Raw genomic sequence first — 24,445 nt, 5'->3', positions numbered from 1 at the left:
CTCCATTTGCCCTGTGTACTTCCCTGTCCAAAAGAGAATTCAACCAATAAAGTAATCCAGGCTACCTTAAACAAAAAACAGGAATGGACAGGCAGATAAGACTTCCAGTAAACTGCTCAGAAGAAAACAGTGACCTCATATGGGTCTCTATAAAGTAATCTCACACTTTAAAAAAAAATAAATTGCTAAACTCTTAACTCTTAACCCAGGCAATGAGTGAGAGTCAACTGGCCAAAACTGCTTCTCATTCCTTACAAAATTGCACCACTCTCTGTGTTCTGGCCCTAGTTATTTTCCACAGGCTATTTTGGACATTGGCTTACTGCATCTATTTTGAGAATACCTGAAGTGTGCTGAGTGACTTGAACACTGTTTTTGAACATTTGTGCTTGAGGCAGGAGTATCATCAACACCAGATTAGATCAGGTATTGCATTGTCTAGCTGGGTCTTGTAACCTTCAGAGTCCATAGTCTCTCAGGGCAACTTCTTCTAATGCTGTATCGCCCTTCAAGCGTAGTTTTAGTCATTTCTACTGTGCATCTCCCATGTTGTAAGCCTGGTTTAAATCTGACTTGTGTACAACTTGTATATATTCTAGAAATAAGATTTTTTTTCCTTGTTTCAACATCTTTCCAATTGTCTATTAGTTTGTGTCTCATACTATCACAGCTCCTATTTCTACAGTATTTACCATAAAACTGCTTTCCTATCACCTTTCAACTGTAAGGACTCACTTAAGCAGGTCTTTCAACACTTCATGGCTTCCAAGGATTTCTGTAGCTTTCACAGAATCCTATCAATGCATAATATCATATAAAAAACTGAAGACAAGACATATATAATGACTTATGAGCCATAAGTACCTGCACTCTGGTACTATTACGGTTTTCTCTCTTAACACATTTTTGCACCTGCAATGAAATACAGAAGAATTCTCTACTGAGGAGAAATGTGCTCAAAGAATGCCTGCAATCACTGTACTCATTTTCTGCTTTGTTTCTTTCCAAGGAAGGTTCCTCACATTCAGGCATGCTGATACTTTCCATATAAACTGAGAAATACTGTATGAACAGCCTTGACCATATTGAAATAAACTTTGTTGATTAAGACAATCTCTAACCCTCTTTATTTCCAGCTAGATTGCCTTTTTTACAGCAGCAATATCCTATCCAAGAATCTCTGGGCATGGTTAGCAGTTCTATTGCTTTTTATACAGACCTTTCCAGTGCGCCTCATGAGACTCTTTTATTCTTTCTTTCTTCATATCATTCAAGAGAGGATTCATAATTGTTCTGATAAATTGAAGAAAGAGACTGGGAAAAAAAAAACCACAACAGAGCAAAATGCACAAAGGATATGTAGACACCATACTTAGTCAAATCTAACAATTTGCTGGTAATATTCTAGAGGAGAACAACATCTCAGCTGTCCTTTATGAAAGTTTCATTGGGTCATAGTGGTTAAACACTAAACCTGAGCCAGCCTCACCCTGTTGTGAAACTCATAAACACTTTACAGCGACATATGACCAACAGTACTGTGTGTAGGACAGATGAAGTAATCTCTTAATCTCCTCTCTCTTCAGCCTTCATAAGGCTACTGGTGTCCAGCTTGGGGCACTGCACTTCAGAAAAATCTCAATCTATCAGATGCAGTTCATAGGAAAAAAAAAAAAAAAAAAAGGTCCAGAAAACACAATTTGTATGTTTTACCTGAGACTAAAGATAAGATGAAAAGGAGGACAAACGGGAGACAGTTTTTCACTGTTCTTTATTGAATAAATTAGAAGTAATGGTTTTAAATTTCAGCAACAAGGATTCAGGACCATGTTAGGGTTTGAGGATGTCTCCTGGATGATAGTAAATACCAGAACTGATTGCCTGGACGTATTGCTGACTTTTAAGAACAACTTAGACAAGAGTCTTGTCAGGAGTGACTCAGGAATAGCAGGCCTTACTTTGGGACAGGTAATCAACTCAATGACTCTGTGAGTCTCTCCCCATTCTGCTTTTCTGTGATTTAATACGTATTTGGAATCTTTTATAGTGAAATTGTTTCACTTCTAATTTTTCATCCTTTGCTATATCATCCATAATGTTGAAGGTCTCAATTATTGAAAATGCCCAACCCTCTCTGAGGTTTTATGTACTCTTCAGAGCAGGACCATGTGAGTTTTTGCCTACATGGCATCACTAGTACTGCAGGCATTAAACAGTAATCAGTAATTTTAGAGTACACTATTCTCTCTTTCTCTCCCTAATCTGCATTTCACCAATTAGAGAAAAACCCAGCCCGCATTTTTGCACAACAATGGGTCTCTGTTGGTAACAGGTTGGTCTTCAAATACTTGTTTTACCATATCTATATAAATGAACAATTATCACAGTACACTAAAAGGTTCTTTGCATTTTGTGTGTGTGTTTATAAGACTTGATCAAAATAAAAGCGTATTGGTTTCAAGTATATTCCACCAACATGAGCAGGAGCAGATTTGATTGTTTGATATAGGGCACTCCTCATTGCATATTACTGGGAATACTGGCAGTCATGACTTTTATCACTCAGGATTGTGTCCTCCTACTCTGGAGTTGCTGTGCCATGTACAGTTTGACAGAGCTTGGCCACAGTTTCTTTTTCAAATCCTCCAACAAAATCACAAGTTTTAGTCATTGCTCATTGTTTTTTACTTCCACTGTCATTTTCAGATGATAACAAACTGCGCTAAGGAGGCATATATTGACAATTTGCCAGAACTAACTCTCTGACAAGAGTTAAGGAATCATGATATGGAAGAAAGTATTAAGGAAGGATTAATTTCTTAGCTTTTAGGCTACAGGCATCAATTTATTTGAGAGTAAGTTTCTTCTACACTAAATAACTTGACTGATTTATTTAAATCAGAGAGCTCTGCACACCTTGAGAATGGAGCCAAATGAAACTAAAACAGAGTCTGAGTTCCAGGGGATCAAGTAACTCCTTCCCGGTTCTTGCACCATTGAGGCAGAGACAGGAACCTTTGGAGATGAGTGAACAAGAGAGCATCTCCTGTAGCTAAATTGCCAGACTGAAAATCCAAGTATTCAAAAGACAGCAGATGTTATTTATTCAATTATCTAAAAGTTAGATTCTCACTTACAGAAAGCACCACTATTCTGCTGAAGTGCATATAGTTTCACGGGAGTTATTCAACCACAAGTCTTCCTCATAATTAGGACAAAATTAGTAGCAGATACATTTTTAGTGCAATGAAAAGTCTCCAAAAACAAGATGAGAGGTAGGAAGTCAATTTTCCTGCTGATTCCAATCATCCTGTGCATGCCTTGGTAGTATGCACTTATATATGAGAACAATCCCCAGGGAACACAAAACCTCACACGGGTTGCTGCACCCCAGAAAAGGGTTCTGAGCCTGAACAGACATCAGATTCCAAGCCTGCCTTCCCTAATCCTTTCAGTTCTAATTCTAGGCACAGTTCAGACAGTCGAAATGGCCCCTATTTTGTTATCTTTGGATAAATGAGATGCTGGTATATAGCCACAGGTTGTGTCTGGCATAAGAGAATGGGAGAGGCTCTGCAAAGCAGTGCCAAGTTTGCTCAGGTGCTCCACAGGGAAGCATAATGTAGCAGTCAATGTTTCACAGGTGCAGGATCTAACAGGTCTGAATAACCTTTCTTACAAATTACACCTCATTTTTTTCCACATATGCCTTGACTTTTATGTCAAACAATACATAAACATCAGTAAATGGTGTTTCACAGAAATATAACCATTTTAAATGTCTTCCTTTCTATGCAGCTTGGCTGACAGTCTTCAGATTTTCTTGGACTGGAGCTAATGAAACTGGCATGGTCTAGGTAAATCGTATAGCAATCTCACATTTTCTGTGTACCCAAAAAGTTATGGCAGTCCTCAACATCTTCACCTTTAACACCTCTTGCTTTTCACTGATTTCCTGAATGTATTGCAACAATACCTAAAATTCATTTCTTGCACCTCCAAAAGAGTAAGTATTCAAGTAATCCTAACAATGCCACTCGGAGGTGATTAGTTTGCTTCTTGCACTTTCTAGTCTGAAATGTATGTTAGTGTCTATCTCCTACACAGATATACACTAACAGAAACCACTGTCCTGTACACATTCTCCTCTTACCTCCTGGGAACTGTTGGCTGTTAGGAAGAAACCAGTAAGTCCTATTATGAATTCTATTAATATGTTCTAACACATTAAAACATGAAAATAGACATTTTTCTAGAGCGATTAGCGTGAACTTTCATCCCCAAGATTAGTGCTCTTTAGATGGCATCCTTACAACCACAGACTCCATCGTAACTTTAAGAAAATATTAGAACACCAAACTGAAACCTGACTTGAGTATTAACCAGGTAGTGAAAACATTTTTCATATGCATGTTGACAGTTTGTGCCTGCCATGCAAGGTGCCTTGTGCCAAATGCTTCCTTAAATTTAACCTTCCTGAGAGCACAAACTTGCCCCACAGCTCCACCAGCACAAGCCAAAGGAAGTCCAAGGTAGGCCATGCTTGATGTTTTTTGCATAATATTAGGTCATTTTTTCAGAGTTGGTAGAAATGAGACAAAGAAGACTAAGACCCATCTGGAGCTGAATCTGTCCAAGGATGTCAAGGACAATAAGAAGGGTATCCTCGAATACATCAATAACAAAAGGAAAACTAAGGATAATATGAGCCTGTTACTAAATGAGGGGTCCCTGGTAACAGAGGATGCAGAAAAGGCAGAGTTATTGTGCACCTTCTTTGCATTTGTCTTCACTGGCAAGACCAGCCCTCAGGGATCTCTGACTGATGGGACCTGGGTAAAAGAATGTTGAAAGGAAGACTTTCCCTTGGTCAAGGAGGATTGAGTTAGAGAACACCCAGGGAAATTTGACATACACAAGTCCATGGACCCTGACAGGATACATCTATGAGTGCTGAAAGAACTGGCAGACAATATAACGAGACTGCTCACCATCATCATCTTTGAAAGGTCATGGAGATCAGGAAAGGTGCCTGAGGACTGGAAGAAAGTAAATGTCACTGCGGTCTTCAGACAGGACAAGAAGGAGGATGCAGGGAACCACTGGTCAGTCAACCTCACCTCAGTCCTGGAAAGGTGATAGAAGATCACATTCTGGAGGACATGCCTATTCACAGGGATGACAAGAAGGTGATCAGGAGTACTTAGCATGGATTCACTGAAAGGAAATCATCCTTGACCAACCCAGTCACTTTCTACAATGAAAAAACTACCTGTGTGAATAAGGGGAGAGAAGTAGATACTGTCTATCTCAACTTCAGCAAAGGTTTCAACGCTGTCTCTCACAACGTCTTCATAGAAAAGCTCAGTGGTGCCAAGCAAGAGGACAAGGGGCAGCAGACAGAAACTGATGCACAGGAAGTTCCATTTAACTATGAGGAACAATTTCTTTATTGTGGGGTTGACTCTATACTAGAAAGGATTGCCCAGGGAGGTTGTGGAGTTGCCCTCACCAGAGAAATACAAGAATTGTCTGGACCCAATCCTATACCAAGTGCTCTAGGATGACCCTACTTGAGCAGGGAAGTTGGCCCAAATGACCCAGTGTGGTCCCTTCCAACTTGATCCTTTCTTTGATTCCATGATTTTCTGGTGAGACAAACCAGCCTGCTCATGTGCTGCTCACAGGGTGCTGCTCATGACAAAGGAACCAAAACCACCTGAGGCAGCCACAGATGGAAATATCAGCTCGTCACTTCAAAAGTTTGCGTTAGTACAAGCCGTCCAGAGGCCAGCGTGGATATTTGGATTACTGCCTGCTTCCAGAAGTCACCGGGGAAATACGCTGACAGAGCCCGGAGCCCCGCTCACCGCCGCCTTCCCCCCCGGGACCGCGTCTGTGTGAAACCACGTATCTCCTGTCCCCCCGTATAAAACATTAAGGACGGCTTTTGTTGGAGCGGCGGGAGGCGGCGTCTCACGCGACACAGCATCCCGACTGAATAATTTAAGGCTCGTAAGGGATCGGCCGTGCGGGGAGTGCGGAGCGGCGGCGCTCCCTGAGCTCTCGGCCGCGGCCCGGGCCGACATCGAGCCCCCGGCCGGGCGGATCGACCGGTTCTTGGCGGCTCCGGCTGCGGCCCCAGCCGGCCGAGAGCGGGGGCGGGGCAGCGGGGGCGGAGCGGGGCGGGGAGGGGAGGCCCGTCCCGCTGGCGGCGATTGCTGTGGGGCGGCTCAGTGCTGCCGTGCCCATGGTGCTCATGACCGAGCCGCGGTGCGATGCGGAGGAGCCGAGGGCCGTGCGGGCCGCCGGCAAGCGGGAGAGCAGGAGCGCCCCGCGGCTGTGAGTACTGCCCGCGCCGGGACAGGGGGGACCCGCCGGGGCGCGGCTCTGCCCGGGGGGAGCGGCCCGGGAGCCGCTCGGCCGGGGACGGCGGGGGAAGCCCGCGGTGCGGAGCGGTGCGGAGCGGTGCGGTGCGGTGCGGAGCGGTGCGGTGCGGAGCGGTGCGGAGCGGTGCGGTGCGGTGCGGTGCGGTGCGGTGCGGTGCGGTGCGGTGCGGTGCGGTGCGGACGCGGTCGGGGGGACAGGGGCCTCGAAGTGCCCCGGGAAGAGTCACCAAGGGGGCCCCGCGGCCGGGCTTAAATGGAGCGCGAACGCCCCCGCTCAGCCAAGGTCCGCACCCCTGCACGGCGCTGAACTCTGAAGTTACACTTAAGGAGCAAGGCGTGTAAATGCTGCTTCTACTGATTTCACGCGGCAGCCTGGAAATCTTTCTGAAATACAGCAGCTGTGTTTTATCGCTTACGGCGATGTGCACGGGCTCCAGTGGGAAGCTGTGATCCTCTCCTCTGGGTGCCAAGAAAACCCAGAGCTTTGCCAGAAGTTCACAAAGTCTAATACAGGCACGAGGGCAGCAAAATGGAAGTTCAGTGTGACTTCTGTCCCGCACAGAGATGGGACAAGGCAAGGCGGTGGTCGCTCAGCTGCCTTGGCATGGTTCCCCACCGTGCTCCTTGCCCAGTGTGGCATTACCCATCCTGAGACTTCTGCTTTTTAACCATAAAAATTGAGCAGGTGTACATATCAAAAGGACTTAATGTTCTTCATGAGGAAGAGGAGGCCTCGCTGGGTGGCAAAGGCTGTCTGCCTGGTGGAAGGTAGGGAAGTCAGAGGGCTTCCAGTGGGTGGGAGGAGGACTCTCTGCATTCCCCTAGGGCTGCTGACCTTCCTAGCCTCTGATGGTGGCTGGGGACATTGGGGGTTAAAAGTTCATCTCCTGCATTGGTCTTTGGCTTCCTGTGCAGATCTCAAGTTGTTTAGGGTTTTGTATGCCATGGCAGTGACCATCATGTGAAAATGTTGCCGAAGTCAAGCAGCTGTCTTTCCATACCAGCCTCCCAATTCACATGGGTCTTGGCAGTCCCAAGGATAGTGTTTTGGGAAGTCAAGCATCTACAAAACAAGAAACTAAAAACTGTGGGGCTTTCTCCTCTAAAGAAATTTAAGAAGTTAACTTTCCCCTAATCTGAGATGATTCCTCTTCCCAAAGAACTATTTTTCAGAAAAATTTTATCTTAGCCTCCAGGAAAAAGGTGAACAAGTTACCAGGAGCTAGCCCTTTCTCTGTAAAGAAACCCTGAGAAGGTCTGTGGGTTTGGTTGTTTGTTTTTCTTTTTTTTCCCCTCAGCTGTTCTATCCCTGATCTCTAAGCAGGTGTATTCCCAAAGTATGTATCACAGTGAAATCTGTTGCCAGAAATAACTTGCTTGTTAGAGAGCACTGGGAATCAAAGTGTCTTCTAAGTGTCCTTTATCCTGTATGGTGTAATCACATCAGTGACTTCACATTACAAATGAGGCATAATTCCCAGACCTTCTCTAGAGCCTTCTGACTTCAAGACTTGGATCCTGATCCCCCACGTAGAATTATGCCAATGAACCTAATGAAGTTCTTCAGGTATGCAAAAACGTATCTGTTTTCTTTTGAGAGCAGAATTAGGAGCCCAAGACAGGGCATAGAAAGCTTGATCTCGAAGACAGTGCATGTACCCAGCTAACTAGCTGATTGTCTATTTTGACCCCAGATGTTTAATCTTTCACTCCTGAATCAGCTACAGTTTTAGAAGCAAGTTTGATCTTAACCACTGTGATAAATGGAGAAGTCTCACTTGCTATGATACTCTGATATTTTTTTAGCTGTCAGTTCTTGCTGTTTAGTAGGTGTGATGCAGGGGAAAGCTGGGAAGTCTGTTATGCTGTTAGCTACAGTCTTCAGCAATACTAACCTTGGCAGCAGGAGACTGAAAAGACCTGGGGTAGGCAAAAAAAATTTAAATACTTTGTCTTAGACTACAAAATTGTTGAAGCGTTTGCTGGCTGGAAGCAAAGCTGAAATTTGTTTACCAGTCTTATTTAACTAGTAGCTGGATCCTTCTGAGAAACTGTTTTATTCATTTAACTGTGAGTTAGCCTCACAAGCCAAGTAACTTTGATTTGACTAATGAGAAGTTATAGGGGAGTTGTTTACCTGAAGAAAAGGAGAATCATAGTTTTCATTCTGCAAGAAGTGAGCTTTCCAGAAGTTGAATTGTTGAAGATTTGTTTATAGAAAATGTTGTGCATAAGTGTGTGTGGATATGGTGGACTTTCATTCCCTTCATGTACTTCCAGGGAACAATATACAAGCCACAGAGCTCATGCTGACCTCTATTTAAAAAAAAAAAAAAAAAAAAAAAGCCATCATGTTTATAGAGGCTTATGGAATCTTTTCATGTTTTCCAAAGCTCAGGAGACAAGAGATTTGTGTGTAGAGAGATTTATGTGTGTACAGTAACCATACTTCCTGGAGTTACACTTAAAATGTTGTTCAGCTTAGAGATGGACTTTATAGCTTGATATGCTTCTGCTTCTATCATCAAGCTGTCCCTGGGGGATAGTTGCCTCTGAGAGATTGAAGCTGTAGAAGTATTTTGGGTTGTTTTTTTTTTTTTCTGGTTTTTGGTTTGGTTGATTGGTTTGGGTTGGGTTTTTTGAGTTAGTTTTCTTAATTATTTCAGGCTTAGAAACTGAGAAGTTTCTGTTTATCTGTCAGTGATTCAGGATCATTATACAAAAAGAGTTAAGCACATTCACACTGATTTAGAAAATGGTCTTCTCTGACATGTTTAGTGATAATTATGTATTTACAAAGTTTCCAGTAGATCTATGTGAGTTTTATGACCACAGAGGTAACACAATGTGTAACGTGGGCATTGTTAATATGCAGAAGCAAAACAGTGATGTTCTCATGTGGAGTTCCTCCCAAGCAAATAAAAAATTTCTGGCCATAAAAAACCTTCCAAGTGGTGATTCTTGACCATGACGTCCTGATGGGACCTCGGACCAAAAAAGAGTTAATCCTTGCATTGTATTTAGAGGATATTCAGTTTTCTGACCTGCAAGTGGGACGTGTTATATTTTTGGTGGCACTGGACCTGCCTTAGAAGCTGTCTACCCTGCTGCAGAGACAGCGGGTGGAATAGGTGTTTTAGCATTGAAAACAAGAGTGTGGCACGTTAAGGAGAAATGGCAGAGGTGTAGTAGCAAGCAATTCGCATTCCATGTCAGCATCCCTCTGCTTTCACCTGTACTTGCTTCTGCTGAAGTCATTATAGCACTTTGTGGTGCCACGGGTAATATTTGTCCTGGTACAGTTCAATCTGTCTGTATTGCTGTGATGTGCTGAGTTCCTGTATGGTAAAATCCAACTAATATTGTATGTTGTATTTTGTACAACTAAATACATACTCTGTCCCGTTATGGTTACAGTACAAGGTAATGTCAAGTTACTGAGTGTAACTTAAAGAAATTAAAAGGCTGGGCTTTGAGAGTCTGAAAGGTATGGAAGGTTTTAGATTTTTTTTTTTTTCTTTTTGGAACAAAATTACTTTGCAGATAATGAGGAAAATATGCTACTGAAAGAAGTGGAAAATGCTTGCAAGCAAACTGTATACTTCTGGACAAAGAGAGAATGTGATTTTTATGGTTTGTTGTCTGAAATATTATTCTACTGTAACAGATGTTTCCTAATAACTGTTTATCAGTTGATAAGTTAAAAGAAAATTGGCTGACCTCTGCGTAATCACTATTCATCAGTTATTTTCTCTCTTAAAGTCTCCTACTTGAGCAAAACACAAAATGCAGAGGAGAAAGGGGAGATTGTTTATTACTGATTCAAAGTTTTATTTCAACTTTGACCCAGGTTAACTTCTTTCCAGCAGCCAAACTTCTACTGTTTTTTCTTATGTGAAGGGCAAAAGGTGTAGGTGTGTACTTTCAGTGGATAAAGATATTAATGTCTACTAAGTATCACATTTTTTAATTCTGCCCTGGTAGTTCTTCCTTATTTTTATAGCAAAAATTGTAACATATGATCTGAAAAGAAGGACAGGCTTGCAAATGAAACATTTAAACTTGAGGTGTCACAGGAAAAGTTTTCAGTCTAGGTGACCTCCATTTGTTCGTGATGATGTTTTTAAATTCCTTCTATTTTTTCCTTTCTCCCCCTCCCCTTCTTACTTAGTTCTCTTTATGTGCATGTGTAAGTTAAAAAAGCAGCTTTTTAAAAATAATTGTTCCATGTGTAAATACATGATATGGATCTGAACAACCTTTTCTTTCTACCCAGTTGTCTCATGCGGCTAACCTGAAATACTCCCAAATGTGCTGCATTTACTGGTTATATGCAGTCTGTGAGAAATGCTTGTTAGGCAACATAATACTACAGATAAGCTTTGGGCAGCAGGATTTGTTGCTGGTATTTGACAGGTGATGCATAAACATAGTATCAGAGTATTGTCTTCATACCTCTATCTCCATAAATGTTGCAGTCGTGTGGTTAGAAAATATGTGCTTATCTAATGATACCACTGCTGGGGTTAATGGTCTTCTTGCTCTGTGCATAGCTGTTGCCAGGTCCATATATATCCTTTTAAATTAATCCTTTTAGACCTACGTTACTCATACCACAGAGATATTGTGTTTGGTCTAATGATCTTTAAAGACCTCTTTTGCAGTACTTATTGTAACTGAAATTCATAGGTGCCATTCTGAATCCAGCTACCAAAAGTCTCTTCAAATGTTTTCATCACAGAATTTGTTTCCCTGCAGATAATAGGAATATGGTAGGACAAGTGTTTCCCTGATTCACCATTTTTCCTTGAGAAGAAACTTCTTGCTTTATCTAGCAGATCTCTGAACTACCCCCAGATTAGAGACAGATTGTGTCTTCTTGCCAAAAGGCTGTAATTATTTACAAATATTTAAAACACCCACTTTCCCTTCTGGGTAGTGCAAGGGGGAATAGAAGATTCCAGGAGGACCTCGGCAACTGCTCCCAGCCCACCCACTGTGTAGGGTCCTTGTCTCATCTTCATAAAATGGCATAACATCTCATGCTGGGGTGCTCATTGCAGCAACAGAATCAAGTACTGGGAGGTGGGACAGTTAAATAAAAGGGATTGTAGGGGTATGTACAAGGAGATCACAGTTGACTTTTCCTAATTTCCTGATAACTTCAGTGCTGTACTAAAGTATTCATTTCCTTTAACTAAACTTCTACCTGGCAGTGATTGTATTCTGCCTCTGTCCTTGAAAAATAGCACACTAAGGTTACAGAGGTTAATAATGTTCCAGAAAGACTGGCAGGAAATAATATGCAAACTGCAGATAGGCAGCAGGGAATTTCAGAAGAGTAGGGAATGTGGAGGCAGACTGAAGCCTTCATCCTTTGTGGATAAAATTGAGAAGCCTTCTTGTTACCTGACTATAAAACAGCAGCTCTGTACTCCCTCATAAAACCAACCATACCTAGGCACATCTTCTAGAAAGACCTATTTCTGCAGATGCCTCAGTTTAGCCTTCTTGGATAGACCACCTATGCAAAAAACTCTTGATGGTACTTCTGTAGCTGCATCTATGGCTCAAAAAGAGCCATTTAGATTTGTTCAGCCTTTTTTCTGGACAAGAAGGAAGGTTATAGTCCAAAAGTTCAGTAAATAACAGAGTTTTATATATATATATATATATATACTTATTTATTTTTGTGATATTTTAAAATGCATGTAAGCATAGGAGCATATGGCCGGCATAGGAGAGAGTGTGTTTTGCCGTGAAGGACAGTGTGTGGCCAGTGGAAAAGTTCATATTGAAGAAGGAGGGTTTCAGAGCATTCAGGCTCATTGTCCTAGTAACACAGAAAATAAAGTCCAGCTGGCCTTAGTAGCAATCTGGCCACCATGTGTCACATCTGATTCTAATAAGGCTGTCTTTTTCCAAGACTTTGGAAGGAAAATGGTTCCTTACATTCAATGTCACTGTCAAAAGCACTGTTGCGATTAGTGTTGGTTAGACCTATTGTTGGGAGCTAGTATTTCCTACTGTGAAATAGTAGCTTTTATATTAGATTATCTACATTGTTCTGGGCTTTCCTATGAACACCTAGGCAGGTATGTAAGAAAAATCATAGGCTGCAAATATAATAATGGGAAATTCAGCACTGCCAGATCCTTGGTGAACAGTGAACCTCTAACACTGATTTTACTTTGGTTCACATCTGTCCTTGATAAAACATCAAAAATGTACTTGGGTATTCCTTGAAACTTCAAATTTTGTCTCCTCATTTACTGTTCCATTTTAAACAAGGAAGGTGTGATGAAACAGGTTAATTAGACACAGATGCTCATTTTTATCTCAGTTAATGTTTTTCATTTTGCCTTGCTATGCGCTATGATTGCTGGGGAACTTTGCAAAAAAGGTACATAGGTATGTAGGAATAGAGGAATCTGTCTTTAATACACTGCACTTTAGACAGGGAAATCTTATTAATGATTATGGGTTATTTGTTATCAATGCCAGTTCCCAACAAAACTGCTGCCTAGTCAGACCCAACAATCCTTTTCTTTGTGTATAACCTATCAGAAGAACCAAAATTATTTTCTCTTATATACATTGATTAAAACACGTTGCATACCACATAGTAAGTCGTTATTTCTAGAAATGCCATTACACAAATGTTGCTGGTCAAGTGATTCATGGCAGCTTCACTTTTTATAAGCAGAGAATGGAATTAAAGTGTTGGTAAGATTGCTCTCAGACCTCTGCTTTCATTTCTGACTGTTCTGCATTCTTAATAACAGTTGTTAATATAATTGCTGTTGTGTTTTGTTGTTTGGTTTTTTTTAATCCTGTTTCAGTCTGATGTAACTGCTTAATTTTTTTTGAAAGCACAATTAGTGCTGGAAAACTGGCAGAAAAACATGCCTCATGTGGAGGCATGTTCCTCTGGAGTTTTTCCTCCACATACCAGAGATGTAGCTTGAGGTAATGAGACCAAACCCTTATGCTTATGCTCTGGTGATCGTGCCTCATTTGCAAAGGTGCTTATATTTTTTCAGCAGTTGTTTGTGCTTGACTTAATGAGCAGCTCTACTTGAAAAGTGAACTGAACATAAGAATTGTATGTAAGTGCAGTATTTGTCTTTTTTATTGGATATGGTATAGAACAATTGGTAGACTAGGCACTTAAGTGTCTTTGTCCTCTTTTCTACACCCTGAAGATTTGTGTCCTGTGCTAGATTTGTCTCTGCTTTTGTTCAGATAAATAGTTGTTGGTCACCCTATTGAAACTCCCATGAAAACTGCATTGTGGGAATGTGTGGAGTTGAGTGAAGATACATATGAGAGGGCTCTTGCTTTTTGAGGTGGATATATGAAACAGAACCTCATGAAAAGACAAGAGAGCCAAATGGCTTGTGTTCCTGTTCTAGTGTTAACTTAATAAAATATCTTGTTATACTGTCTCTTGTTTCAGAGCACAGGGAATTCTTCTGGTTTGGTTGTTGTTTTTTTTCTATGGAACTTGATACCAGTCTGGTTTTGATTAGACAGGGAATACAGACAGTTAATAATAGATGGTATTTAGAGCAGAGAATTTACATACTTGCTAATGACGTCTGCAGTGTCACAGTGATCTCGCTGATGTCCAAGTGGTAAGGCAGTGTGAAACTTGATCTAGTTATTATGTGAAATGTCTATTCAGTTGAGGAGAAAAACCTGACTTCCTCTATCTTTAATAATGTCAGAGAGATTTCTGTTCAGTATTAACTCAAAAATTTCATTCATGTTTTTAATAAAGATATAGCAACACAGACATACAAAGCTATTCATAGGTGAGTAATTGTGTTCCAAGAGATAGGTGTGGAATAAAGTACAGCAATTATTTCTGAAATTAATTACCTTCATATATAAAATTAGATTCAGATTTTAAGGTGGTTCTTAACAATTGGTTTCATTCCTCTTTTGGTAACATCTGACATCAAGATTCCATCTGTGCCTGCAGACATTTTCATCCTAGAAATGCATAGGGAAACACATGATGTGTATGCACATTTGTCCATCTATATGCATGTTTTATGCAGTCAATGTGCAGCTATGTAACTGCCTCCATTATGCCATGTTTGACTGTGATCTCATGACAAGAGAATCAATCTGCTCCCTGAACAACCTGAGGTAATTAAATCTCAATCTGGTCCATACCTGTTCATATTAACAAACGCCTCATGCAGAGTTTCACATCTCCACACACATTAGTGCTTTGCTGCTCTCTGTATTTAGTATAAATACATCTGCCGGCTGTATATTTGGTATACAAAAAACAAACAAAATACTGTACTTCAGAATCAGCTGCTTTACTTCCTTCAGATTTTGGCCTTAAGTACTAACCATGTACTAAGTATGTGAAATTATACAAATACCAAATGAATATGTTATGGCCATCTTTAACATCTATTACAGCAGCTATTAAGCAGCTCTCTCTGCTCCTGTGTGATTAGGGTAGCTGTAGGTCATTATCTGCCTTTTTTGATTGTTTGGTGGTGTCAGTGATAGTCAGTTTTTGGCTTTCTGTTTACATGGTAGAAGTGGTACTTGTTCTTAGAAATAGATTAAATCATGACAACATTTTGAGGTGTTGTTTTTAGGAGAAGTGTTTTCTCACCTAAACGGTGCTGTGTGCCACCTAACACTGGAGCCTGGCTACAGAGCTACTGGAGGCATTTTGCTTCAAGTGACCAGATATACAAACAGACAGCACCTAAGTCCTCAGCTTGAGCACTTCTTTTAGTTTTTCCATTAGGGAAACCACTCTGCTCTAAGAGGACGGCAGGAGAGATTACTGTGAAAAGGTATTTTCTTCAGTCCAGATGTGAAGTTAACAGAACTGTGTACAGTATGAGAGCAAGCTCATCAGATAAAGCACTCCAGAATCTAATTACACATGCAAAAAAAGTTTGTTCAGACTGGTGTGGAATGATGTCTTCTGAAAGAAGACTTAAGACTTTAGTCCTAGCACAAGGTAATTTGAGATGATTGCTCCTCTTCAGTGTGATAGGAAAGTCAGTGTCTAGGAGGAGACCTCTGACCTGCAACGTGCTTAGCAGAGTGTCCTTTCAAGCATTGGTACGTTTCATCATACCCTCTTGCAGTTTTCTCTGCTTCAAGCATGTTTTCGATATGTCTCCTGGATTACTGCTTAGGAAGATCTCTTCGTCCTGCTCAATCTCCTTTGCTTCGAAAGCCTGCCCTAGTCTGTCATCTTGATCGCATTCTACAACTTCCTTGTTGATGGGAAGAGGAGGAGCAGACACTGATCCCTTCTCTGTGGTGACCGGTGACAGGACCTGAGGGAATGGCCTGAAGTTGTGACAGGACCTGAGGGAATGGCCTGAAGTTGTGTCAGGGAGGGTTAGGCTGGATATTACAAAGATGTTCCTCACCCATAGAGTGGTTGAGCACTGGAACAGGCTCCCCAGGGCAGTTGTCACAGCACCAAGCCTGACAGAGTTCAAGAAGTGTTTGAATGATATTCTCAGGTACATGGTGTGATTCTTGGCGCTGGTCCTGTGCAGGGCTAAGGGTTCTACTCGATGATCCTTGTGGGTTCCTTCCTTTAGAAGATTCTGTGATTTGGGATCCTGAAGTATTTGAAGTCTCTTCGTTTGCCTTTTAGTTTCTGAATAGAGACCCATGTCAGGGAGTAAGAATAGCTTAAATAACACTATCAGCATTTGGACATTTCAGACCACTTTGATTCCTTTGTCAAATCCTTTTGGTCTGCCAAGTAAGTACAGTAAATCCGACAGAACTGAGGGATACAGAATTCCTTTGTATTTGTGATGGATATTTTCACCCATGTTGTGCAAGCATGGTTGTGGACAGTGGGGAGAAATTAATCCACACTACTGATTGATCATTTGCAGTAATATAGCAGTCTAACAGCTGTTGCAAAATTAATACTTTTTGTATAAAAGAAACAAAGCAGAACAACAGGGTTTCTAAGGTAACATGGTGATTTGATGCAAATGCTACATCCATAGAAGGAATGTTGCACCAACTCTGAGTCAGCTTTAAACCCTAGGGAAATACTGGTTTGGCTCCAGTTTTACAAACAATTGAAGTTGTAGCTAACTTCTCTGGTTATTCAACAGGCCTTTCCCCTCCTACGAAACTGATCTGTAATTTGTGGACCAGAGGACTGGTTAATCGCAACTTATTGTGGCTTCTGAACTTTTAGACCTTTTATCAGGTAGTCTAAGTGGTGTCCTGACAAAGCTTTGTAGAAGCTTGAGAAATTTGTGGGGTTACACAGAATTAAAGACAGTAACCACCGTACAGTTCTGGAATTTTTGGTATCTTATGTATGCCTGAGAAGTGTTTGTGTCTGGTTCTGTACTGGGGTTGTTGTTTAAGACTCACTTTCCAAACTGTGGCTTATTTTTTTTTTCAGTGCTTCTTACTCAAACTGGTTTAGAAGAGAACAGGGAAAACTTTGTATTTTAAATTAATGTGTTTAATTTTTTTTCCTCTTGAAAAATTCCCAGTAATATGGTACATTATAACTTTCATGTGGAGTTTTAATTTTTCTGGTCCTGGAGAAGATTAATGCCAAAAAAGAAAACCTTTTGAAGTTCAGAAAATTTTATTCAGTACAAAGAACTTTATGCACATCTACCAGCAAGTTTTTGTTTCACAGAAACCATTCAGATCAGAAGACATGAAATTCTTCTGAATTTTAAAATATATTGATGAATAATGTATTTTTGAACTTCATTGGAATGAAATTTAGTCCACTGCCTTGGGTTATGGATTCCGTAGCACTTTCCCTTAAACACAACTAATGTTTATTTTAACTTGCTTGGATACAGTGTATGATCCTATAAGAAGTATAGGCCTTGGCTTGGCTTTGAAAATGTTACTTATGACAACTTATTTAGAAACTAGAGACACCTTTTCTTTTTATTTTCTTTTGGATGTTATTTTAAGTAGGTTTGGTAGTAGTATCAAATATACAGTATAAGTCCTATTTAAGAAACTTTTATTTTCATGTCAACAATCCTGATGTCTCAAGGTCTTTTTACTTTGCCCTGATATTTGCAAATACAGTTGTTTTATGTGCAACTACTGCAAACAGTTGTAGTTAGCTTCCTTTTTTTCTTAAATACTCTTTAATTTTTTTTTTATGGATTCCTAACTTTTTTTGCTCTTTTTACAAAGCATTTATGAATACTGAGTCACACACAAAAATGTAAGAACTGCTTTAAAATTACTTGTGATTAGGTAAACAATATTTTACTGGTTTTAGAAAAGGAAAGGAAGATTTAGGAAGGAGAGACCTTCTCCAGAAGGCCAGCTAAAATTCTTCTGATACTTAAAAACCGCCTACTAAGTGCTGTGTGGAGCTAGTTATCAGAAATGTAAGGACAAATCCTTATGTAGATTTCCACTATGTGAAGAAGGCATATAGGAGGTAGGGTGAAGGATGGACATGGTGAAACCATGTCAGCTAATAGGAATGCACCCCATTGCTGCTGCCAGTTGCACATGTTACATGGGTAAGTCTTCTCACACCTGTGTTTGGGTACATTGTCACTGTTCTCAGATGCTAAAGACCATCTTATAAAGGTGACCAGACTGGCAGTAGTTGGCTCAGCATTTCCACATACAGCTGTCAGCAGGATTAACATGTTGAAATACCCAAACTCTCTGCCATCTGAAAGCAGCTAGATGGAATGAGTTCAGACAGTAGAGATTCAGGAATAGTAGAAGTGAATGGGGAAGACAGATAGAACAGGCTCATAGGTTTAACTGTGAAGTAGGGATTCATTTATGGATGAGGAAAAGGGAATAAGAATAGTAAGTAAAAAAGAAGCATTTAAGAGCAGCAAAGCATCTAACCATGCTGATAGGTGTAAGAAAACACTAAAACCTGTGTTATAGGGCTTTTTGAAAGTTATTTTCAATGCAGAGGTGTGAGAGAGGCCACTGGATCAGTTGAATTGACAGGTAAGAATAGCAGGCTGCCAAAGGCAGCCTGGGCACCAGTCAGGCTTCAGGCTGAAGCAACTACATCTTAAAAACACTGCTTTGTTATGTATTCGTATTCACTTGGGAGTTTCCATGCTGAGCTTCTTTTGAAATGCTTATCTTTTGAAATTCAGTGCCTCTGTGTCTGGGAGTGCTGAGGGTTGAGAAAGGAATAGATAGAGAAATAGCTACTGTATGTAAACATAAAATGCCTTGAGAATCTTGGCATTTGTCCTGTGACATCAGGTCTAGTTTAGCTGTGAGGTGGGATAGCACCTTATTAGATCTCAATTAAGATGTTCTGATCTTTTTCACTAGAGTGTAATAAAAGCAAAGAATCTTTTTGTTTCCTTCCTTAAAAAAGAGACATTAAATCCGTCTGAGAACTCTACTAGCAAAACTTTTGTCTTAGTAGGAAATGAAACTGTTGGTAGTAAAGACATTGTCACATGATGGTTGTGGTGTTGCTGTAAAATGGCAGAAATTAAATCTTTTAATAGAAAGCTTTTGTAAATGGGGTCATTCAGGCCAGGCATTTAATTAGTGGGCAACATAGTTTGGCTTTGTTCTTTAATGCTAAGAGCATACTTGAGTCTTTCTGAGTTGTCAGGTTTCCACAGGCACATGTGTGTATGTAATTGTCATGTCATTTTAAAGTATTGTCATTCTTCCGACCCTGTTATTAATGACAGGTTTTTTAATCTAAATTTTCTCAGTTAACAGTTTATTAGAAAATTATGAAAAGGGAAGCCAGGGCTCTTGATGGCACCTCTCTCAGCCTTCAGGCTGTAGTTCCTTAACATATATTTCTGAGGTAGTGGTATGTGATGTGAAAAGACAATGCACTGTGGTGGCAGTGCTGCTTTTGTAAAATAAAAACGATGGTTTTTATACTTGGAGAGGAACCTTTATTGTAAAAACTCTGCATGTGGACTCTCACAGAAGAGGTACGTCAGAGGCAAAACAGGACCCATCTTCCTCTTGCAACATAGAACCACAAATAATCTGCTAAGCTCTAGATACTGTCATGCAGGATGTTTTTCTCCCAGCTTGCCAATCAAGTTAATTTCCATTAGTCATCTGAGTCTAAGTACTGAACATGGAATGCATTTTTCCTAAACGAGACATACTCTTTGGAATGGAAACTAGAGCTACAAATTTTATGAGCACTGAAATATCTATGGCAGTATTTCAGTTTTCCTCTCTTCATTGCTGAAATTCCAGTATTGAAGCTCAGAGTACTGTTCAGATGTGTAATACAGTCAAGTCAGTAGATGAAGACTTTTCAGGGCCTTAATATAAAAGATATGTCACAATTTTATTCTTTATTATGTGCTGTATTATCAACATGTTGCAGTGGCGTTTGACATCACTATGAATCCTGCAATACACATTTCTATCTGGGTTTCTAATTATTTGTTTATTTTTCCCTCTGCAGTTCAGATGGAGAAAATGGAACAGATGAAAAGAGAAAGGCAGGAAAATCACCTACTGTGTTGCTGCAGACCCCCACCAGTGAAATGGAGTATCTTGATGACCGGAAAAAATTTGATTTTGCTAGGTAATGTCAGAAATACTGACAATTTTCCTCTGGTCAGATTATTAGAATGGTTACAACCCACTGAAAAAGCTAGACTGAGTAGCAATATTTATCAGACATCCTAGTTGTGGGTTAGGGTGCACACTATGCAAATAAAGAGGAATCAGCCCTACTTTCCAGGGTTGCTCTGTTGCCTAACACAAACAGTCAGAATAGTGGGAATTTAAACTTTGAGCTGGCTTAGTTTCCCTGTTCTAGAAAAAAAATACATTGCACTGTTCGTTGCCACCGCTAGTTATATCCCTTTCACAATCAATTTGACAGGCAGTCAAACTGAGCTGCAGTTTGAGTCCTGGCCTGTTTCCAGAATATTTTCATGCTAGAATGTTTATTTTCCATGGTGAAACTATGACATAAGTTTTAATTTTGGATTCTCAGCTCTATATTGCAATAGATTATTGTAAAATGTCTCCACAAAAACAGTCATTATTCCTTTGTTGGAGAACTGGAATGCATTTTAAACTCTTCTAAAAGAAAAATAAGTAGTACTAAATCCCACTTGAATGGCTTGCACACAGCTTTTGCATCACTTTGTCAACTGAGCAGTGAATTCAAAAGTCAATGGTCAACCTGAGATTCTGGGTTTGATCACAAGGCAAATATTTAAAAAAACATCATTTAATTTCATGAAACATCTTTGAGGAAAAGATATTTGAAGGAATATGTAATTACTATTTTTCCCAAAATCTTTATAGTGTTACCTCTCAGAATGTAATTGATTATGTTTGGTGAGAGGTAGGCATGAGGTTTTTGTAACCTGTACTTTAAATAAGCACAAAAATACATGTCCACATGTATTTCAGAGTTTTCTTCTCCAAGGAACCACCTGAGATAATGCAGGTACTTCCCTTCCTATCTAAATCAGTCCTACCATACAATCTCTTTCCAGCTGTGTCTCCCTTACACTTTGGGTTTCTGTTCCTCTCATCCTTAGAGAATTTAATGTTAGTTCTGAACCTCTCAAGTGTAGACAAGTAAAGATGATTTGTTATACAGGATATGGTGCAGCAATGGAAACTTCTCACAGAATATGCCAGTTGGGAAGGGGCCCACTAGGAGTATTGAATCCAACTTCTGGTCCTTAACAGAACCATTCCCAAGAGTCACACCATGTGCCTGAGAGCATTGTCCAAACACTTCTTGAACTCTGTCAGGCTTGGTGCTGTGACCACTTCCATGGGGAGCATGTTGCACTGCCCACCTACCTGCTGGGTGAAGAATCTTTTTCTAATATCCAACCTAAACCTCCCCTTAGACAACTTCAGGCTGTTCTCTCAAGTCCTATCATTGCTTATGACATAGAAGAGATCAGTGCTTGCCCATCTTCTTCCCCTTGCAAGACTGCAGTGAGGTCTCCCCTCCATCTTCTCTTGTCCAGGCTGAACAAACCAAGTTACCTCAGCCACTCCTCATATGGTTTCTCCTCAAGTCCCTTCACCATCTTCGTTGTCCTCCTTTGGACTCTGTCTAACAGCTTAATATCTTTCTTATACTGTGGTTCCCAAAACTGCCACAATATTCAAGGTGAGCCTGCCCCAGCACAGAGCAGAGCGGGAACAATCCCCTCCCTCCACTGGCTGGTGATGCTTTGCCTGATGCCCCCCAGGACACGGTTGGCCCTCCTGGCTGCCAGGGCACTGCTGACTGAGATTCAACCTGCCTTTGACCAGGACCTCCAGGTCCCTTTCTGCAGCACTGCTTTCCAGCATCTTATTCCCCAGTCTGTCTGTACACCCAGCGTTGCCCCACCCCAGGTGCAGAATCCGACACTTTCCATTGTTAAACTTCATATGATTGGTGATTGCCCAGTCCTCTAATTTGCCTGTCTGCAGGGCCTCCCTGTCTTTGAGGGAGTCAACAGCTCCTCCCACTTCTGTCTCGTCTGCAGACTTGCTTAGTATCCCTTCCAGTCTCTTGTCCAAGTAATTTATGAAGATGTTGAAAAACACAGGGCCCAAAACGGAGCCCTGTGGAACCCCACTAGTGACAGGTCACCAGTCTGATGTCACCCCATTCACTATCATGCTCTGTGTTCAACTCATGAACCAGATGCTCACCCAGCCCAGGATGTGTTTATCCAGCTGTGGGCTGGGCATTTTGTCCAGAAGGGTGCTGTGAGAGACAGTATTGAAAGTTTTACTGAAATCCAAAAAGATTACATCAGCTGGTTTCCCTTGATCATCGAGGTGAGTTACCTTGTCATAAAAGGAAATCAGGTTTGATAAGCAGGAATTTCCTCTCATGAAGCTGTACTGGCTTTGACAAAAAGCTGCATTCTTTCAGGCGTTTTTTAATGCCTCCCGGAATAATTTTCTCCATAACTTTATGAGCACCTTTCTTTTCCTGTTTTGTCTTCAGCACAGTATGTTCTTCAGGTCATTCAGCATAAGAGTCCTGTGATGTGTTTTTATTTCTGCTCTTCAATCTGCAACTGAAGGCATCTGAAAAAGAGCTGCTTGATTTTTATAGGGTGTTGATATGCATTTGTTCTGTGCTAAATAGCTCTCAGAGATAATGTTCTCTTCCTGATTTGTGAAACAATTATCAAAACTCTCTTTTTCTGAACAGTCCATGCCATGCCTCATGTATAAAGCAGACAAAACTTATTTTCCCAGCCATCCACAGAGACTTTCCTCTGTACTTGTTCTTCTCTAGAGTTGTATGATTGGTTCTTTTGTTTTTCAGTATAAATGCCTAGAGCTGTACAGGTACAGCTTCCTATACAACTGGCACTCAGAATTGCGTTTCATCTCCTGTAGGGTTGCTGGCTGTCTTAATGATTTCATTACACTACACAACACAGTTCATAGCCATCCTCTGACTTGTGCATCTGTGTTTCTTCTCTGTTGCACTTTTCAAATGAGCTCACTTCCTGTAATACACATTCATAGCTTTCAGCACACTACCTTTCGCTCTCAGCTACTTTTATCTTACTTCATCTTGCATTAGTAAGCAGTGTGCTTAGTATTAGTATTTCTCATATTGCCAAGAAACAAATGAATGTGAAGCTAAACCCTATGATAGCTAATTCACTAAATTGTAAATTGTCTTGAAATTTTCTTACTTCCTTATAACTAGTAAGTAATTTAGAATAAATATCCCTTCTAAATTAAAAGTCAACCTTCAGGGAGAACTGACATAATTTAAGAATAAGATTACGCCTCTTTATTTCTGCATAATTCTTAATGAATTAGATAATAGTTACTTAAAGGATTAGTATGTTTCATGGAAAAGCACATCCTGTTGGTAACGTACCAAGACTAATGAATTGAGGCCGGGCTTATATCAGATGCCTTTTTTAATCTTCAGAACAAAGAGCAGCACAGATAGTCCAGTCCTGTCAAGGGATATCAAGAGTGACTCCAAGATTGAAAGGAAAAAACGTGCCTCAAATCAGGTAGGACAGAGAATTTACTTGGTTTTTTACATATGGTAAGAGTAAACACATAACTACCATGAAAGGCCCTTTGTTTAGCAATATTATAGTTCATGGTTGTATAAGGGTATAGGTTCCTTTTCCATCAGTGTGTTAGAGTCTGGGTAAAGCAGATTATAGAGTTAATAGCCGCACAGAAAAGGAAAAAAAAAATAGTATTTATTGTAAAACAAGTGGGTAAAATGAGAAGATATAGGGAGACCAGGAAGTGGAGCAGGTCACTTGATTGTCAGACTGTCTAATAAAGTATGTGTCTTTTTGGGTGTGGGGCTTTTTGTTTTTTAGCTGAAGGCAAATGCACACTTTCATAAGCTGTTTCTAGATGTTCCCATTGATGAGCCACTGAAACAAAGTAAGTATTAATCCCTGTGTCATTGACTGTGGATCCTAGATAATGTAGTTAACCAACAACTGTGGTGCTGTACAAGAGGAACTACTTACATTTTAAAAACCTTTAACTCCAGCTGCCTAGAGCTGTAGGGCCTTTATCTACATGCAATGGGCATTTTGGTGTAATCTTGCAAATGTTAAATCTTTGCATTTTGGGCTTGTTTGGGAATAGTAATCCACTTTGCAATCCTTAGCAGAGTAGCCTAGTGCAGTATTTTTTGGTACTGAATCTTCCTTACTAAAGGCACTACTGAGACAGCACTGATCAAGTGACTAGCTTGAGTTTTTTCTGTTGATGATACTTTGATGTTTAAAAACACTAATATGGAAAGGACATCAAATGTTCAAATATTCTACTGTTACCTGTGGTACTTGCAACAAGGGAATTCTACATAGACATTTATAAAAAATGTTTCTTAAAAGTAATACAAGGAAGGCAGTTCATGAGTGAAAAAACGGTTTGCTCAATGTCTATGCAGTAAAAGCAGTATTAATTTGTGTGTTCTACCTCTGATCATCTAGTTTACACAACTGCTGTAGAGCTAGAAGTTTAAAGCTAAAAATTTCATTAAACTCTTTACATTTAAGTAATATAGTTTCCTAAAAGCTAGTCAAAAAGTT

At 40.4% G+C, this 24,445-nt stretch overlaps 1 protein-coding gene across 5 annotated transcripts in view; it reads left to right on the top strand.

The window, feature by feature from the left end:
* The window catches only part of GRAMD2B (GRAM domain containing 2B), a 43,120-nt gene that overhangs the window by 4,988 nt on the left and 13,687 nt on the right, over positions 1 to 24,445 (top strand). For 2 of the 5 annotated variants that reach the window (XM_050330211.1, XM_050330210.1), the window contains exons 2-4: positions 19,837 to 19,959; positions 23,308 to 23,395; positions 23,720 to 23,786. In XM_050330211.1, coding sequence (XP_050186168.1) covers positions 19,837 to 19,959; positions 23,308 to 23,395; positions 23,720 to 23,786 — 278 coding nt within the window. Of the gene's footprint in view, positions 1 to 6,221; positions 6,343 to 7,875; positions 7,957 to 9,471; positions 9,573 to 19,836; positions 19,960 to 23,307; positions 23,396 to 23,719; positions 23,787 to 24,445 lie in introns of those variants that run through there. The other 3 variants (XM_050330212.1, XM_050330213.1, XM_050330214.1) reach the window with 3 other exon arrangements.

The sequence above is a fragment of the Myiozetetes cayanensis genome, unplaced genomic scaffold (assembly GCF_022539395.1).
Source record: "Myiozetetes cayanensis isolate MyiCay16 unplaced genomic scaffold, myiCay2020 scf4, whole genome shotgun sequence".
Lineage (NCBI taxonomy): Eukaryota > Metazoa > Chordata > Aves > Passeriformes > Tyrannidae > Myiozetetes > Myiozetetes cayanensis.
The sequence above is the reverse complement of the archived record's forward strand: the minus strand, read 5'-3'. Positions and strand labels throughout refer to the sequence as shown.